General features: G+C 43.4%; 1 protein-coding gene across 4 annotated transcripts in view; it reads left to right on the top strand.

Moving 5' to 3' along the window:
- Positions 1–2,885, top strand: part of slu7 (SLU7 homolog, splicing factor) — a 48,859-nt gene extending 45,974 nt beyond the window's left edge. For all 4 annotated transcript variants that reach the window (XM_041193941.1, XM_041193940.1, XM_041193944.1 and 1 more), the window contains 2 exons: positions 233–343; positions 2,397–2,885. In XM_041193941.1, the coding sequence (XP_041049875.1) occupies positions 233–343; positions 2,397–2,576 (291 nt within the window). In that variant the 3' untranslated portion in view covers positions 2,577–2,885. The remainder of the gene's footprint in view (positions 1–232; positions 344–2,396) is intronic.
- The last annotated feature ends 16,918 nt before the right edge of the window (positions 2,886–19,803 follow it).

Genomic DNA, 19,803 nt, shown 5'->3' with positions numbered 1-19,803 from the left:
TCAGAAGTATAATTTGACACACGATTTATGAAAGAAAAACCCCAGATCTGGCCAGCTGAAACATACCTGGTCTGAGACTCTTGAAGGGGGAAAAAAGGGGATAAAATCGGGAGTTGGGGCTGGGGTATGAAATGCAATTCGTGTTGAAATGATTTGATGACCAATATCTGAGCTTCAAGAAGATTTTGCTTTTATTAATTACTTATAATACCAGTTTGACTGTTGGTTGTAGATACATAAAGAAAAGCTTAAAGAAAGCAAGAAGAAAAAGAAGAAACAGAGGAAAAATAGTTCAGACAGTTCAGAAGATGAAGATGCAAAGAAGAAAGAAAAATTGAAAAAGGTGAATCTCACATATACCAGCTGTTTGTTCTTTTGCTTTTCAGGGAAGTTATTTAAACCTGTTCAAGTAAATCTGATTTGATAAATTCCTACAGTTAATTCATTCCTTATAAACTCTTTGGTTTTTACAAAAATGATATTTCCTTTCTGCCCCATTGTTGTATAAACATGTAGATCAACATAAACATGAGAATTAAATTGACGGTGTGAATTCAGAACGTTAAACTTTTCAATATTATGCTGACAAATTGATTATTTGTCATAATTTACTCAACGTGTTTGGGGTTAAACTTTAACATGCAAATCAACCATTAGAAATCAATGCAAAAGTGGTATACTGAAACACTCGCACAGTGCTGTGCAGGCACTCATACATTGATTACATCTGTGCAAGATAAATTTTATACCATATTTATAGAATATATTTGATATAGATCAAATGTCAAAGCAATAGGGATCTTTTACTGTCTGTAAATAATTCAACATAGACTAGCCTTTTTTAAAAATAAGTTAATTTACATTGTTTTATTTAATTATAGTTTAACACAAATGTTGCCTGTGGCATAACTTTTTAGTTATTGTTGCACAGATCTATTGCTATATTTCATTTGTGGTGCAAGTGGAAATGAGTTATTGTTGAATAATACATTACAGTCAGCAAACATGGTGCTTTGGTGGACTGAAATAGTTTGTACTCTGTCCCTCGTAATATTTCTTTCTTTGGCCAATCCTGTTTTTCTCATCCTTCCGAAATATCTTGATATAACATTTTTAACATAGGAAAATATGTGATTGCAATATCTCATCCTTTTTTTAATGCCCATTTTTATCCAATTATGCCATTAAAAAGTGCCTTTGAAGAAAGGTGCAATGTATGGTTTAAATGTAACTTGGCTATTAATATATTATCAGATCAATTTTGTAGCTTTGCAGCAGGCAACAAAAGCTGACTGTGTGGTAGCTATTAAGTATGTAGCATAGGAGATTCTAATGCCTACTGAAGTTACATGTAACTGACGATATGTACATGTATCAGTAATATTTTACAAGGTACATTTCCCCTTAGGCAGTTCCATGTTCTGCAAGAGCACATACTCTTCATTTTCAGCTCTCTTTCCTAATATTTATCATTTTTAATTCTATAATCTTAAACAGATAATAGGGGGGAAAAAAAAATAGCACTCTTCACAAAATAAAATCTTATGTAAAAATATATATATAAATAAAAGTAATGATGCCATAGTGTTCTCATTTTAAAAGTTACTTCAAAATATTTAACGAACTCACTGGCACCTGAAGACATGCCAACACAAATGGTGCTCTTACAGGAGATGGATCATTTAGAGGTACCGTGACCACTAGCCTATGGCATTTTTATAGTTCATTTGAAAATATTTACAATGATGGAAATCCTCCCTGTACTTCCCTGTGAGCTGAACCAGAACTGGTGTTGATTCGATTGTTTTGTTTTCAGACCAGCCATTAGGTGCTTTTAATTCTCCACAGAATTTTTTGATAAACATAGAATTAATTGCATTGTCATTGTACTCATTGTAACTTTTATCAATAATGAACATTGTAGTTTGATAACCAGAAAAAATTTGTTTTGAATTCTTCCTTTAAGAAGGATCCAGTTCTGAATAACATTACAATTATTGAATGTATTTCCTATCATTTTGATTTGCTTGACTTATATTTACCTCTTTCTAGTCAGTCCATTAACTTTTCTAGGCAATTTTAATTCAAATTAATGAAATTTTTAGATATTAAAGATAATTAAATGTGTGCGCACAATGAGACTTTTTTTTTAAAATGTGCACACATTGAAGAGCATAGGAAATTTTCAAGCTGTTTATTTAATACATTTTTTTTATCCATAATTACACTTTAGGGAGGAGGTGATCGCACAAGCCCCATACCTAGCCGTTATCAGTGTGATTGGCACATAACTTTGCTAGTCTATGTGTTTTGCATATTTTGGAAATTAGTATGAAGTTTTCAGGATTGTTGTTGTGTAATTGCTGCTGCATAACGCTTTATTTTGTCATGCTTAGGCCCTGGTTGCTGAAGAAACTCGTTTGAAGCAAGTTGAGCAAATTTTGCAAATTGATGAACGTAAACGAGGGTACAACAGCATATATGAAATAAAGGAACCTACTGAAGAAGAAATGGAGGCATACAGAATGAAACGTCAAAGACCTGAAGATCCTATGGCTTCTTTCCTTGGGCAATAATATGTGAATTTTTTCAAGATTAGAGAATTGATCTTTTCAAGAATCCTTTAACACCAATACTACAGAAGCTTGACTTCTCAGATCTGCTCTCAAACTAAAATTAGAATTCCATAATCTTTCTTGTGTGTAATGAATTCAACACCTCCTTTTGCAAATGTTGTCTGTTTCTGGAAAAACGGGCGTTTTGCAGTGTTCAGCTCTTGTGCATTTTGCTTTGGTTAGACAAATAGTTTTATACTATGTAAAGATTTGTTACTTTAAGTCTTGACAGTGTACAAGTGCTTCTCCAAGTAAATTGAACTGATTTCATTTATAGTTATATTCAATATTTATATTCAAATCTACAGAGAGCCAGCATGGACTTAATGGGCCAAATGGCCGCCTCCTGTGCCATAATGACTCTATGGGGAGAATTTTCCTGTTGGCATGCGGGGATGGGCCCCGCACGTCAATGCATAGAATGATGCGCAGTGATGTCAGGCGTGCGTCCTGACGTTACCGCGCATCATTCCAATCATCCGTTCAGCGAGCACGTGCTGGAGGTGGCTGCGTGCCCGCCAAACTGTCAAAGGCCTATTAAGGCCATTAGTAAACCAACTTAGATCATTGAGAGGGCTGCCTGTCCAATCTTAAGGTTGGTGGGCAGGCAAAGAGCCCAAGCGGCCTTCACGTTTTTAATAAAACCTCATCCACAGGCAGGATGAGGTTTCATGGAGGTTTTATTAAGTGAATAGATTTTTTCTCAATTCATAAACATGTCCCAGCTCATGTGACACTGACACACGGGGACATGTCTGAATAATTTTAATCTTTTTTTCAAAATTTCAATGTGAACTTAATCTCCCCAAGACAGCTCAGTGCCTCGGAGATTCCTGCGCCCTTTTGCGTGCATGCGTGAAAGAGCGCAGGCCCCAACTCTCCCTTCTATCCTTGCCCGCATAGTTAGCGCTGAGCGCTACTGGGCAGGAGTAAGTAAAATGGCAGCGCACAGCCAATCGATGGTGGTGATTGGCTTCGTGCCCACTCCCAACCAGCCCGCCCGACAGGCAGAAGATTCTGCCCTATGACTTTGAAATACATATGCTAATTTAAGGTGAAAACTGCCAACTCATCTCTGGTTTTACCATAAGCTCTCCAACCCTGCAATCACAGATATGACTCTCCAGAAATTGTGCACTTTCCCTTTTGCTCCAGTATGTATGGTTATGGTTCAATGAAGAGTGAAGGAGGGCATGCCAAGAGCAGCATCAGGCATACCTAAACATGAGGTATCAACCTGGTGAAGCTGCAACGCAGGACTACTTGTGTGTCAAACAACAGAAGCAGCAAGCAATAGACAGAGTTAAGCGATCCTACAACCAACAGATCAGATCTAAGCTCTGCAGTCCTGTCACGAATGGTGGTGGACAATTAAACAACTTACTGGAGGGGGAGGCTCCACAAATATCCCCACCCACAATTATGGGAGCCCAGCACATCAGTGCAAAAGATATGGCTGAAGTATTTGTAGCCATTTTCAGCCAGAGGTGCTGAGTGGATGATCCATCTCAGCCTCTTTCTGAGGCCCCCAGCACCACAGATGCCAGTTTTCAGGCAATTCAATTCACTCCACATGATATCAAGAAATGGCTGAAGGCATTGGATACTACAAAGGCTATGGGCCCTGACAACATTCTGGCAAGTGTACTGAGGACTTGTTCTCCAGAACTTGCTGTGCCCTTGGCACTTACTCAGCAATAACCTGCTCACTGACTGGGTTCTGGCAGGGCCACATGGCTCCTGACCTCATTACAGCCTTGGTCCAAACATGGACATGAGAGGTGAGGTGAGAATGACTACCCTTGACATCAATGCAGCATTTGACAGAGTGTGGCATCAATGGACTCCAGCAAAACTGAAGTCAATGCGAATCAGGGAGAAAACTACACTGGTTGGAGTCATACTAGCAAAAAGGAAGATGGTTGTGGTTGGAGGTTAATCATCTCAGTCCCAGGACATTGCTGCAGGAGTTCCTCAGGGTAGTGTCCTAGACTCAGCCATCTTCACTTTCACTAATGACCCTCCTTCCATCTTAGTCAGAAGTGGGGATGTTTGCGGATGATTGCACAAAGTTCAGCACCATTCATGACTTCTCAGATACTGAAGCAGTCTGTGTCCATATGCAGCAAGACCTGGGCGATATCCAGGCTAGGCTGACAAGTGGCAAGTAACATTCAGGCCACACAAATGCCAAGCAATGAACACATACAACAAGAGAGAATCTATAGCCATCTCCCCTTTACATTTAATAACAATATCATTGCTGAATCCCAACTATTAATATCCTGGGGGTTACCGTTAACCAGAAACTGAACTGGACCAGCCATATAGATATGGCTACAAGAGCAGGTCAGAGGTTGGAAACACTGGGGAGAATAACTCACCTCCTGATTTCCCAAGGCTGTCCACCACCTATAAGGCACAAGTGATGGAATACTCTCGACTTGCCTGCATGATTGCAGTTCCAACAACACTCAAGAAGCTGGACACCACCCAGGACAAAACAGCCTGTTTTACAAAAAGCCCAACATGGTTTAATCCTTTGAACCTGCCTTCCTATTCCTGTTGAGCATTGCTTCTGGTTTTTACTTTCAGCAGCATAGATAAAAACCAAAAATCAGAAATTTGCTGAATTGCAATCACAAGCCGCCTGTTAGTGTTTCACTTGACTGTTTCTCCAATGCCAACTCAAGTCACAGTGGAGTTGTCATCAACAAGGTGAGGTGCAGGCACTGCATAAAGGGATAAAGCTACGTAACAAACACTGACAATCATTGATCAAAGTGGCAATGAATCATGCCCAATTAGCCTGCATAGCATTGTAAGGCCAAAGCAATTTTTGGTGTGTGAGGGGAGTGTGTGAGCCAGAACTTCCCCAACGCCAACTTCATACACATCACCTAACATCTAAATGCCCATTTTCCAATAGGAGGCTCTGGTTAAAGTTGGGGAACAGAGAAGCTGGCTGACTATTTTATCGTCCTTTGCTTTCTGTGTAATCTTCTGTTCAAACCTGCCAGTTGTCAATAATTTACTTGACTTGATGCATTGGCCTTAATTAGATATTTGATAGGCCAGCAGACAAGTTTAAGACTGTAATTATATTCAGAATAAAGCTTTCACAAGAAAAGACAGCACTTAATGTTTACTTAATACATCATTCTTTACCTCTTTTTTTCATTGGAACTAAAAAGGTTAAGAGGAAATCCAGTTCAGGCATTAGAAAAATAAATCAGGAAAGACAGTTTCCACTGGCTGGAGGTGGAGGATATAAGTTTAATAAGTTTTCAAAATGAAGGAAGTAGGAGAAATTCTTGTTTTACAGAGGACTATTAAAACATGGAATTAAATAAATGTTTGAATAGGCAAAATGTGTGAATATTGGGAAAAGATAGGAGAATGGGACTAAAGTACATACTTTTCTTCAGAGGGACAAGGGCACAATGAGCTTAATATCCTCCTATGTTGTAAAATGCAATGATTCTTCAAAGTCAACTGCAGGTTTTGTGACATTAAAGGTAAAATCCAATTTCATCCCCTCTGCTGCAGGTCTTGACTTTTTCCTGTATATAATATCAAAGGTATTAGAAGACCTTCAGTATCTCACTCAAGTGGCATTCTTCATTGTGAACTTGGACAGTGGTGACAAGCTGTTGAACTGTATAGGGCATCACAGCTACTTCCAGTCCTGTTCATGTGCTTCTCAGGAGCTGCTTGTAGTTTGCTAAGTGGCTTCTTTACCCATTGGGCTGTTCAGCATCAATGTATTATGATATCTTGCACAGTATATTTGTAGAATTAGACCTGTGAAATCCCAGGCAATTATTTGTTTCCAATGGTTAGAAGACTGAAGATAAACCATTTTAAGTAACAAATTAATAAATGAGTGGTGGGCTGTAGCTTAAAGTTACCAGATATTAAGCTGAGAATTGTTGGGAAAAGTCAGCCTATTCCATCTGGGCATCTTAGAATCAATCTGTAAGACAGTCACAGTGTGTAATATCCACATTTCTTTATTGAAGATTGTTGATTAGAATTTATCTTTCACAGAAGGCAGATTGTATATATCAATGCTGAAGACAGATCTGAATATCAAATCATGAATTGCTCATTACTATCTTTGCATTACATGGGTTTACATGGAGCGGAATTGAAAGCTGAAGTTAAATTTCCTATCTTTATGACTCGCATTCCTTTTTAGCTGAAGGTCAACTTTTATGATTAGCTCACTGTTATTTCTGATTAATGTAAAAAAAGTTTTTTTCAGTCCTTTTGACCTACAGTAACCTCTGAAAACTACTGGAATTGCAATACTTTCAGTGTGGGAAATCATTCAAAGTATTGGTCTTCTATTAATTTCTGCCAGTGAGTCCTGCTTCGTGCAATCACTTCAACTGATCCCATGGCCTGAATTTTCAGCTCAGCGGGCAGGCACGAGCGGCAGACCTGGAAGCAACCGGGAAATGGGCTGCTGGCCGCAATTGGCCCCCGACTCCATTTCATTTGGCCAACCAACGTGAAACATGCGCTGAAAAGCTCAGCGCTGCCAGGGTGGGGGCAGGAGGAGAGCCAGCAATGATGTCAATGCAGGTGTGGGCGAGCGCTGAGAGAAAGCTCCCTGAAGGCAGAGAGCTGCCTCAGGGCGCTGCAGACCTGAAACCCAGGGAATAAGATTTTTAAAATCAGGAAAAAAATGACCAAGCATCACATTTGGATTATTAAAATAAAAGCAAAACACTGCGGATGCTGGAAATCTGAAACAAAAACAGAAAATACTGGAAAAACTCAGCAGGTCTGACAGCATCCGTGGAGAGAGAAACAGAGTTGACATTTCAAGCCTGTATGACGTCAGCTGAAGAAGAGTCATACAGACTTGAAATGTCAACTCTGTTTCTCTCTCCACCGATGCTGTCAGACCTGCAGAGTTTTTCAGCATTTTCTGTAGATTATGAAAATGCTGTCCACAGATTTTTATTTTTATTTTTAATAACGGAAACTTCATCCCGCCCTTGGATGAGGTTTCATGAATAATGTAAAGGCTGCCTGGCTGATTCTCCAGTCCGCCAACCATAAAGTTGGACGAACTATGTAAATTGAAAGACAATTACGCCATTAATGGGCTTAATTACCCTCTTAATTGTCGGTAAGTGTGCCTCCAATTTTTGTGCCTGCCCATTGATCGGAATATCGCGCGAGCACGGGATGATGTCGGGGCGCGATTTCACGCCCGATCGGGTTGGGCACATGCCCACCTGATCAGTGTAAAATTCAGCCCCATGTGTAGCTGCTCTTTACTTCGCAAACCTATATTTCTACACCATTTCATTTTTTGGGCCTGTAATCTGTACTATTTTACTGGCTTAGCACATTGTTTTAATCTCCAGTGTTCCAAATTGACTGGCCGTCTTGTGTGTAAGAAGAAGCATCAGTGAGGCAGCATCCTTTTGGCTCATGTCAATTTGCTCTAAATAATATTGCAACCATGCACCAGGTTTCGTTTTCCAACTGTACAGAGGCTTTAGTAATACACAGTATAAAGATAGCTAGGTCTTTATAGACACCTTTCTTTGAAGTCAACAATGCATAACATTGCTTTACAGCTAACTGCAAAATCCAGGCCAATATTTTTTTCCATCCCTCACCCCAATGCTTGCTGACCTATGTTTGGCTACTGGTTAAGCAATGCCTCTTTTTAAAATTCTCTCATCCTAGTTTCCAAATCCCTCCAAGGCCTTGTCTTTCCCTATCTCTGTAACCTCCTGCAGTCCAACAACCTTCTAAGATATCCGAGTTCCTCCAACTGTGGCTTTTTGCACATTCCCAATTTTAATCACTTCCATTATTGGCAGCGTGCTTCCCTAAGTTATGGAATTCCCTCTCTGCTTTTTTTCTTCTAAGATGTTACTTAAAACCTACCTCCTTATCCAAGCATTTGGTCAACTTCCCCAATATCTCCTTCTGTGGCTTGGTGTCAAATTTTGTTAGTATTCACGTGAATAATCTTGAAACTTTACTTAAATGTGAGTCTTTGTAATTTCCCATGGCCTAATTTGCTGAGGGATGTGTTTAAGGTATTTTAAGGATAAATTTAAGAGTGAGGAAGGCTAACATTTATTCTTCAATAAGAATGAGTGCACCTTGTCTATATAAGATCAGAATTTTAAGGGCTGGAAGGAAAGGTCTAAATTCTTTACAGCAGAAAAGTGCAAATTATACTGTCCATTTAACTTCAGTCAGAAAAAAGACAAACATGTCGGTGGGGTATCATGATGTATGGGATTGAGGAATCAAATAGGTTTCCAGTCTGTTGTGTCCTAGTTGCTGCAACAAGATGCCAAATTTTTACGCTATTTGAGGGATACATCTGTCTGAAGAATTTGGAGCATTGTCGAACTTTCCTTTTAGTCAATAGTTTTCTGCTGTTACAACTATTGAGGACACATGTCAGGGCTCGGCCTTTCTTTCCCACTCCTCGATTGATCATAGCAGGGTTTTTATAATTTATAAGGATGAAAATATTAATCCAGTGCTTGTGCTTAATCATTTATGTGCTGATTGCAAAGAACTCAGCCTGACAGGCTTTCTTGAATTTAAACACCAAGGGGTTAATTTTTATTGAGCTAAAAGCCTACTCGGGTCAGATATAGAGATAAGGTAAACCCACATCCCAAACTTCACAACACACACACATGCACACAAGCATGCAAAATTACAAGTTATACAGTAGGAGGTTACTTTTTGGGCAAATTTAAGGATCGATTAGCCATTTTTTAATGTTTTGAATGCTGTTTGTTTTGTTAAACAGTCGTCTTTCATAGTTAGCCGGCTGATTTTTTTAAAGGTGATTAGAAATTTGATTTCTTTTCCTTTCTTAAATGTGTAGAGAGAGCACTTGTGTGTTACAATTTAGTTGGCCTCATTTTTAAATATATGTTAAATAAGGCAGATTTTTTTCCCTAAATGTTTTCAAGTTGTCTGAAACAGTAGTCATAAACTGAAATAGTAGAGGAAAAGTGAGATGGGGGATTGCCAATAAACTACATGTTGCAAGGTATTGTAACACAATAGAGGTTGTCACCTGCCACAATCACCCGAGAGTGCATTAAAGAGATCGCAGCATGTCCATACGCTGGCACATGCTAATTACTATTTTAACAGATCCTTTTAACTTGTTTTTGGCCAGCAAATGATTATTTGATAAAGAAAAAGCATTAACCCTGATATATTTTCATGTCCATATGTCAGTAATCAAATGAAATGTATTTTCCAATTTAACTTCAATTTTTAGTATCGTAGACCCCTTTGAACAGAACCAATCCCCTATAGTTGAAACTAAGAGCAGAGTATGCCAAAACAGCACCTTATCACTTAATGGTCTTATTGATTGAAATGTACCGTCTAACTAGTGCTGTTTTTGTTTTAATAATTAAAAGTCGATTACGTGATGATTGCCATTCTTTTGCATGGGATGACTATGTGGATGCTGTCTCTAAAAGTAATGGAAAAAGCATTAACTGCTAGTCCCAAAAAATGCTTCATTTCAAAGTGGCAGTAATTGCAAGTGGTACATAAACTGCCAATAGTAATAATTTAGCTTCAGTTTTCAAGTAATATTACTTATACATACTGAATTCAAATTTAAATGCTGCACAAGACAAAGACAAAAATTTACACAAGTGCTAATTTATAGTGGAACTGTCAAAAGTAATTCGACATTCTTTCAGGTCTTCTAATCCCAGAAGACCCAGCCTGTGGTCAGATGGGCTTATCCAGTTAGGAGCCCCTCCTGCAGCATCCAGATCAACACAGCTCTCATTATTAATTACAAGAAAGCACGCCCACACATTGGCAGCTCGTTTTGTAAATGTGTACATAAAAGTAGCAATGAGGTGTATCCCAATCTGTACAAACGATGTTCATTCCGCATATGGGTGGAATTTTCCCCTCCAGCCTGTGGTATGTTACATGGCGGGCGGCACAGGTAATTTCAGAGAGAGGCCAAAAGATCGGAAACCCACTGGCAGGAATTCAGTTTGGAATTTTCCCTGCACCACTTTCGTGGCGAGGTGGGTTTCCCACTGATCCACATCGAGAACACCGTTTGCATGCGTTACAGTGTTATGAGCGCTCATTTAAAACACCACTCACTGGAATCATGTAACCCCTCCCAATCAGCTGGAAATTAGACCGGTCTGAAACATGTTTGGAAATAAGTGGCGTGCAGCTGTCAGCTCTCACTTTGCTCGTGACTTCAAGGTGAGTGTAATACTCAAAGCCTACTTGCAACAGTGCCACTCCGGGGTTCTCACCAATAACAGTGACGCCACACTGGTGGGGGTATAGGGTTGTTCTGCTCACTGACTTCCTCCATTCTATGGAGAGTATCTTCAGAGGGGCTGAGGCAAAGCTGCATACGAGACAGAGACCAGCATTGCGGTCGGGGATGACAAGGAAGATAGAGACGCAGTGCAATGGGCAATGGTGACATTGGAGGGGGGTGGGTGCAGAAGGAAGGCAGAGACATGGGGTGCAATGGGCAATGGTGGGTTCAAGAGTAGTGGGGGATGATGGCAGGCAGGGGGGAGACCAAGGTGGGGAAGCTGGAGCCCAACATTAAAGACTGGAATGCAGACACATTAGGGGGTGGAATGGAAACAAAACTACATAAATTGGAGGGGATGCAAGCAGACTCCTGAATATGAGGGGGTGGTTGTTTTTGAGTGGCACAAGTGGATAAGGCTTGCACAGAGACTCATGGAGGTGGGGGAGGGGAAAGGCTTGCACTTGACTGCCGGGTAGCACAGAGACTCATGTGGGGCTTGGTGCAGAAGGGACACTGTTGTCAGCAGCCCTTGGTCTGGGGCCAAGTAGCCAGGGTATGAGAGAAAAGGCAGTCCAGCGGCTAAATGGACCTCAGTCAGGATGTGGGAGTAAAGGCAGTCCAGTGGCTGGGTGGACTTCAGTCAGGGAGCGAGAGTGAAGGTAGTCCTGGGGATTTGTGGGCCATGCTACAGGGCTATGCATGGCACACACATCATGCTCCCATTCCAGGGAGGGTCAAGGTCTGTGTGCTCAATTGGGATAAGGCAAAGCTCAGTGTGCAGGGTGTGGTCATGGTCTTACTGTCACTGGCCAAGGTCTTGTCTGGCTTGATACTGGGCTACAGATGTGGTGGTCAAGGTTAGTGAAAGCATCTGCAGCTTGTAAAGGGGGAAACATAATACAAAGCTGGGGTATTCGAAACTTTCCTGGGGTGGGGTGGGGTGTGTTGGGGGGGGTGGTGTCTCCTCTGTATGTGACTGCACACAGCCTTGAGATGGGGAGGAGTGAAGTCCACAGTGGGCACGGGGACATCTACGGTTATGGGTTCAGGTTGTGGGGGCGGGGCGGGGGGGGGGGGTTGGAATATCGACCACAATTACAATAGGATCTACGATTACTGGGGAGGCTGGAGAATAATAGAAGGGAACGCTACCTGCACACTGTGGGGTTCCAGGAAGACAGGAGGGACCTGAACACTCAGAGGGAGGATTGAAGCTGGTTTCATAATAAACCTTAACACCACCATCTGTGCAACATGAAGTAATGGCGCAGAAACAAATCAAAAGTAGAGAAGAATCTGGACGGTAGGGGGTCAGAGTCAGCAAGGGAGGAGCCCAGGGCTGCACTCAGGTGTTCATTTAAGGCAGCCTCAAACTGCTTAGCTTTAAAACTTGAAATGGAGTCAGAGCTGATAGAAAAGAGGAAGATTTCTTTGAGAAGGTTCCATTGCAACCATTGCCCCTTTTTGCTCTCTAATGAGAGACTGCAGAAGCTCTTGGCTTCACGATGCATTTGCTCTGTTGGAGCTTCAACAGAGAGGTATGTGAGAATGGAAATGAGGGCAAGTGTATAGGAAGTGCAGCTGCTGTCTATGTGCCAGGTCATCAATGAAAACCTGTAATGTGCTTCATCCAACTGGCATGGTTCATGGGCCAAAGGTCATCCTGTCATTGCTGAAGTGCAAGTTAAGGTTATAAGATAATAGAATGCCGGAATGCCTTTGGTAAGGTCGCACATTTCATAATGTGACCAAAGCTCTCTTGTTTTGTGGGATTGAGATGTAAAGTATCGGGGTTGGCATCATTGGCACCTCGATATGTGAGTGTGCACCTCACCTGCAAGCCTGTATCAGCTATCAGTGCTGATAAAGCTCTGAGGTATGGCATTGCCTTTCTGTGTGTGAGCAGGAGGCCTTCTATATCTGCCCAGTGTTTATTAATTGCATCTGTCATTCCCCAGGGAGGAGGAGGATAGAATAATGGAGCCTGTGGTCAATGCTGCCTTATTGATGGCAGTGATCCAACTGAGGAGGAGAAGGGACTGGGAACACCTCTCCCACCTCTCCCAGCTCCAAGAAGAGGCCCAGCCTGAGGCCTATGCTCCAGGGGAGACCCAGCAAGACCCAGAAGATGAGGAGGTCAGACCCATCCCATGGAGGTGACTCGCACAACCAAGGGTTTATTGAAGAAGACTCTTCTATCTGGAGATGAGCGACAGACAATGCTGCACACATCTGTACTTGTCAAACGATGTGGTGGATCATATCTGCCACATTCTATGGAAGGATCTAATGCTCCATGGACCGGGAGGACAGCCCCTATCAGTGCCATGCTCAATTTTGTTTCCTGCGGATCTTTCCAGGGATCTACAGGGGACCCCTGCGACATCTCACAGTCCTCAGCACATAAATGTATCAAGGAGGTGACAGATGTCCTCTACAGTCAGGTTCATCATTATGTGAAGTTCATACTCAATGAAGCTAGCCAGGCTGCTAGGTTTCTGGGGATTGCAGCTATCTCAGGCTTCCCTTGAGTTCAGGGTGCAATTGATTGCACACATGTGGCACTGAGAGTTCCATGGCAGCAGCCCCAGATGTTCATTAACAGGAAAGGATTCCACTCCTGTGCAATCACCAGGAGTACATCATGCACATTTGTGCCAGGTACCCTGGGAGTTGCCATAACTCCTACATCCTGAGTCACTCCCAGGTGCCTCACATGTTCAAAGGGTCTCATCAATTACAGGGCTGGCTGCTTGGGGATAAGGGGTAACCTCTCAAATGATGGCTCATGACACCAGTGCATTGTCCTCTGATTCATTGAGAGGAGATATACTATGAGGCTTATAAGGCAACACACTCCATCATTGAACAAAAAATTGGCATCCTAAAGACGTGCATCCAATGCTTGGGCTGCTCAAGTGGGGCTCTGCAGTACTTTCCACAGAGGGCGTTCTGCATCATCGTGGTCCACTGCATCCTTCACAACATGGCGTTTCAATGGGGGGGATCCCCTGCCAGGGGGACACACGAAGGAGGCTGAGAGCTCCTCGGATTATAAGGAACAGAAAGAGCAAGAACCTGGATTGGGAGATGAGGGCCGGCTTCTATGTTAGGATGCCCTTGCAGAAGTATGATGTAGAAGATGTGCCTCTGCCACACCGACAGCCACATTGATTATGGTACAGGCAATGGGGTACATGCACATTCCTTCTATCCCTTAGTGCCATGTCAGTGGACTGAAAGGCCTTTACAACCAGTGACATCAACAGCAATTTCAGCATTCAGCCTTGCACCTTCAAACCTCATGATTCACTCGGCTTTGTTCATTGGAAAGGGCAGCAGCTATCCCCCTTCTGTGCTCTGGGAAGTGTTAGTTGCCACAACAGCGCAGACGCTGTGTCAAAAGACTTAATGCAGTGGCAACCACCTTTATGAGTAGGCTTTTGAGGACATTGAGATGCACTGAGGAGAGAGCATTGCGGCTGCAGGTCTTGTGCTTTGGCACTTCCAATGAAGGCAGCCTTCTTATTTGGAGAGACAATTACAGCTAACTCTATAAGGCTACTGAGCATGACTAACTCCATGTTGCTTTGTAAGGAGTATGGTTACTAGTGCATTTTGCAGACACTTCCAGTAAAGAGTTTGACACATCTCCCTGTCGTAACACAAGAATAGAATAAGTATCACAAGTTAGCTACATGTCACTTGAATGTGAGGCTTACAAGTGAGGCGAGCAAAGTGGGAGCATGGATGACCCTCGCAATAAGAGGGCACATAGGTGCATATCAATGTTTTCAAATGATGGGACCATTCTCAGGGAGAGCAAATGTATTTACAAAGGTACATTATATTTACAGTGATTGAAAACCTGTGACCCAAAAGTGATTTCAATGCTTCTTAATTTTTCTAACCCTATATCTAGTTGCATCCCCAGCATCCACAGCAGAGGTGGGGGCAGCCTGTTGACTGCTACATCTTGTCATCTTTGATGACTAAGGCAGACGTCCTCTAGAGGATCAGGAGCTGGAGGGCCTTGGCCTGCCTTGGGTGTCCTGCTGTGGGGCAGGTGTACCCTCCTTGGCCTGTACAGCTGGAAGTGATGGGGTCACAGGCAGAGGGGATTGGGAACTGCTGAACATTGTCAAAGTCATCTGGGTGGATGGTGCCAGGGTCTCCAGCTGCTGGTCACCCTCCCTGTGGAGCTCGAGGGCCCCCACCTGATTCCCTGAGGAGAAGGTAGGCCTGGTAGGAGGTCAAGGTGCCCCAGCCCCCTCTCGCTTCACTACTGATGGATCCCACCAATGCCTATAAGCAATGGAGTGCAGGTCCGAGCACAAATCCGGCAAGATCTGCGGGACCAGGGTCTCCAAGGCGACTGCCACCCTTCCCATGGAGACCGCAAGGAGCTCACATGTCAGAGCCACAACATCAGACATAACACAGACAGACTCCTCCATCCTTCGCTCTAGTCTGTTGACTGCTCCTTGTAACTCTACCTGATTTTCTACCATCTATCATTGCATCTCCAGCAGGTGTGACATGGTCATTTCCAGGGGCCCATCATCAGACTCAGACTCAATGGGTGCCTGTTCTTCAGCAGTTCTCCGGGTTCCAGAGACCTCGTCTGTCACTGCCTCCGACTCCTGTGGAACGCACCCATGAAGTGTTCCTCAGAATATGATGTCTAGCATACTGGATAACTAGAACCCACCAGGGTTTGTGTCTCTGAGCTGGTGGAGGGTGCAGGTGAACGCAGTGATGGGCCTTCTTCTAATGCATCGTCAGCTTCCTTGTCTGAGGTGACCTGGGGGTTGGGGCTTATGTTGGGCTTAGAGGTGTGCCTGGACCTGCTGATGCCTATAAGAGAGTGCAGATAGATTTAGTTTAGGAGCAGACTGAATACAACATTGCAAGTCACTCAGTGAGAATGTCATCATCTCATGGGGGATTCATCTATGCTGGCTTGCTGGGAAAAGCTGATCTCACCTTCCCCACAGGAGTGGCCCCTGTCCTCACCCATCCTCCTCAAATTTCATTAGCGCCATGATGTCAGCCCTCCCTCCTCCAGTCTGGGAACTCTCCTTCTTGTTGTAATCCATTTTGACCTGCATGAAGACAAATGGATGGACTGTGATGAGAAGAGATGGAGGAGAGGTTGGGAAACATTCATGCCTGCTCTGTGTGCTGAGAGCCCCCCAGTAAGGGCTGAGGATGGAGTTTGTGCAGCTGGTGAGATGATAGATAAGATGCTAGTGATGTTAAAGTACCTGTGAAACAATCAGTGCTGCTATGTCTCCCGCTAATATCTTGTGAGGTCCTTCAGCAGTGGAGCCCTTTGAGTGCATGATGCCACAATGTGAGTGTGAGATTGGAGTGAGCTGAAGGGTGACTTACCTTAGCGGAGCGGTTGAGATCATTCATCTTCTTCCGACATTGGGTGGCGTTTCTAGGGCAGTTTCCCAATGCGCCGACTGCCTTGCAAAGGTCTCCCAGGCTGGCGAGGTGAGGTTGGTGGGCTTCCTGGAGCAATCCATGGGGTAGAGCATATCCTGGTGTTGCTGCATACCATTGATGAACGCCTCCAGGGAGTCAGTGTTAAGCTTTGGAGCAGATCTCTTCTTTGCTGCAGCCATTTTGAGATGTCTTCTTCTCAAAACTGGGCTGAAGAGAGTTAGGATGGTGCTTAAAAACATGGCACCTGGACCTTTAACCCCATTAGGTGATGGCAGGGCAGGCGAATCAGTTCCTGACCCACCACGTGATTCAAACACACTTATGCATAATTAATGAGTCCCTGAGTGTGCAATCGGGCGTGATTTCCCACCATGCCACCCAGCGGGAAATGTGCCGCCATGGTACTCAGTCACAAAACTGGAAAATTCCACCAGTATTTGTGGAATTGGCGGGTTAGGACGAGAATTGAATCCATAAATTACAACTGGGACTGAATGGAAATGAGCAGAAGTTGAAGTTAATTAATATGGTAGCAATAATATGACTAGCTGCTGATTTGAGAATTCGAATTGAAGTATCTCAATGGAAATGGAATGTGCAGCATATAAATAATAATACAAAAAGAAAGCCTCGGATGTAGAATGACAACAAGGAACTGGAACATGAAAGAAAAAGCTATCAGTAAAACGTTAATGGAAATCTGTATCACCCCCAGTTCGCAGTTCTCCTTACCGGTTCCGTCCACCCTGCCATCCAGCAAGATCCTTAGGTGGTCGCCCTGTTTTTACAGAAGACTCTCATGGGCTTCTTGAATGATCCCATGAGCAAAGGGGTTTCTGCTAACATCAGGGAAAGTGGGCAGGGCAATGACTCACCCACTTCTTCTAAAGCCCCTCTCCCTTACCCCGCCTGAGCCCTAAATTCACATCTTTCTCTCGTTTTTCTCCTAAATCCCCTCAAACCTTTGTCCAGCCATTGCCACCATGTCACACACTGCCTCAGACTCCCCTTGTTCTTTCTCTGTTAAATGTATTCAGGCAACCCAAAAATTGATATGTTATGATAAGGAATAACGATTTATCCCATCCTTATACGTGTTACTCATGTATAACTCGACCTCCCACTTTTTGTCTGAAAATTTGGTCTAAAAAACTTGACATTTACACAAGTATGTTTGGTATTCCTGGCACTCCCTTGCCATCTCAAATGGTCTTGCTACTCCCGCATATCCCATAATCACAGATACAGCCATCTCTGATCACTTCCTTTTATCACTCTCCATCCACATTCCGCTTCCATGCCTCAACCCTGCTTCAGACTATATCTGTCCCTGGAAAAAACTTTCCCCCCCTTCACTTACAATAGCTTTTTTAAAATCACAAATGTCTAACCTTTGAGCTCCAGCTCAGCACAACATTTCCACAGCTAATGATTTGCTCAACCAAACCCTCTCATCTGTATCTTTGATGTCCTAGTCCCCAGTAGATCATTCCTCTCACCCTGCCTTTTCCTCCGGGTATGACCCTCACCTCTGCTCCCTTAAATCCATGGAGATTTGAAAGATTTGAAAGACTTGAGAGGATAGGTGGAACTGGTTTATCAATCCACTTCTAGATCTGGCTGGCTTACCTAAAACACTACCAGGTCCTGATCTCATCTCCTAAATCCGTTCACTCTTCCAGGAATGCAAAGATAATCCTGGCTTCTTTTCTCGACTGCAGGCTGTCTTCTAAAATCCCTCTCCCCGTCCCTTCCATCCTCACCTCCAACAATAAGTGTGAGGAGCACACAGACTTTATTATTAAGATTGAGATGTCCAATCAGCTGCCTCTGCCGCATTTCTCCTTTCCACCAGCCCGATGACCAAACTTCTTCTAAAGCTTCCCCTCCCCCCAATCTGCATGAGCCCTGAATTCACATCTTTCTCTAGTTTCTCTCCTAAATCCCCTCACGCCATCTCTCAACGTATCTTGTCCATGAGACCCACCCTCTGCTCCCTCTACCATATTCCCACTAAACAGCTGAGCATACAACTTCCCTTCGTGGTCTCCATGTTAATCAATATTGCAAATGGTTCTCTCTTTTCATGTGCTCTCTCTCCATCTCCTTGAAATCCATGTTTGAATTTCTCCAATCAGATTTCTACCTTTCTACAATACCGAAACAGCTCTTATCAATGTCAGAAATCTGAGAAAGGTAAACTTTCCCACCTAGGGCTGAGCCTTCCGGTTGGCGTGCTGGGGCAGGCCCAATATGCCGACGTGTGAAATGACGTGCGATAACATCGGGCGTGTGTCCCGACATCCTCGCGCGTCATCTCGATATTTTGTTCAGCAGGCGCGCACCAGAGGCGGCTGCACTCCCATTGAAATGTCAACGGCCTATTAAGGCCATTAAGAGAGTAATTAAACAAGTTAAGAACACAGGCAAAGAGCCCAAGCAGCATTTGCGTTTTTCAGGAAATCTCATCCACGGGTGGGATGAGGTTTCCTGAAGCTTTTATAAAATAAATAAATAAAATTTCCAAAATTCACAAACATATCCCAGCTCATGTGACACTGTCACATGAGGGCACGCATTTAAATAAATTTTTATTTCATTAACTTAAATGCTTTATAATCCATTCAATCTCCCCGAGGCAGCTCCGTACCTCAGGAAGATTGCTGCGCTCTTTCATGCATGCTGGCCCCAACTCTCCCTCCTCCCCCTGCCCGCACAGGTAGTGCTGAGCACTACCAGCCGCGCTTTATGCTGGGCGGGCCTTAATGGCCCGCCTGTGAAAAACGCAGGTGCGAAGCCAATCATGGGTGGCGATGGGCTCTGGGCCAGCCTGCTCCTGCCCACCCTGCTCACCATAGGAAAAATTCTCCCCCTAGTGTCCTCCAAGGATCCATCCTGCTATTTCTCATTTACAGTATCCCTTGGCAACATCAAGCAAAAGCACAGCATTAGTTTTTACATGTGCACTAATGACACCCAACTCTGGCTCACCACCTGTCTCTCTCAACTCTTCTGCTGTTGCTAAATTATCGGACTCCTTATCCAACATTCAGCAGTGGGTGAGCGGGGACTTACTCCAACTGAAAGTAGGATAAGACTGTTTTTGATCCATCTCCAAACACCATTCCCAAGCTATTGACCCCATCCCTCTCCCTGGCAACAGTCTGAGATTAATCCAATGTGTTAATTGTCCCTGAGACTCCAACCAGATAATCGTGCCATCACTAAGACCGCCTAATTCCAAATGAGTGCCATTGCTCAACTTTGCCCCTGTCTCAGCTCATCTGTTACTAAAACCCTCAGATGTATTAGAGGATTGTGGGCTGGAGGGGATTACAGAGATAGGAAGAGGCAAGACATGGAGGTATTTGAAAACAAGGATGAGGATTTGAAAAAAAAGACGTTGCTTGA

This window comes from Carcharodon carcharias, chromosome 8, assembly GCF_017639515.1.
Source record: "Carcharodon carcharias isolate sCarCar2 chromosome 8, sCarCar2.pri, whole genome shotgun sequence".
Lineage (NCBI taxonomy): Eukaryota > Metazoa > Chordata > Chondrichthyes > Lamniformes > Lamnidae > Carcharodon > Carcharodon carcharias.
Note: the sequence above shows the minus strand (reverse complement) of the source record. Positions and strands in the feature narration are given on the sequence as shown.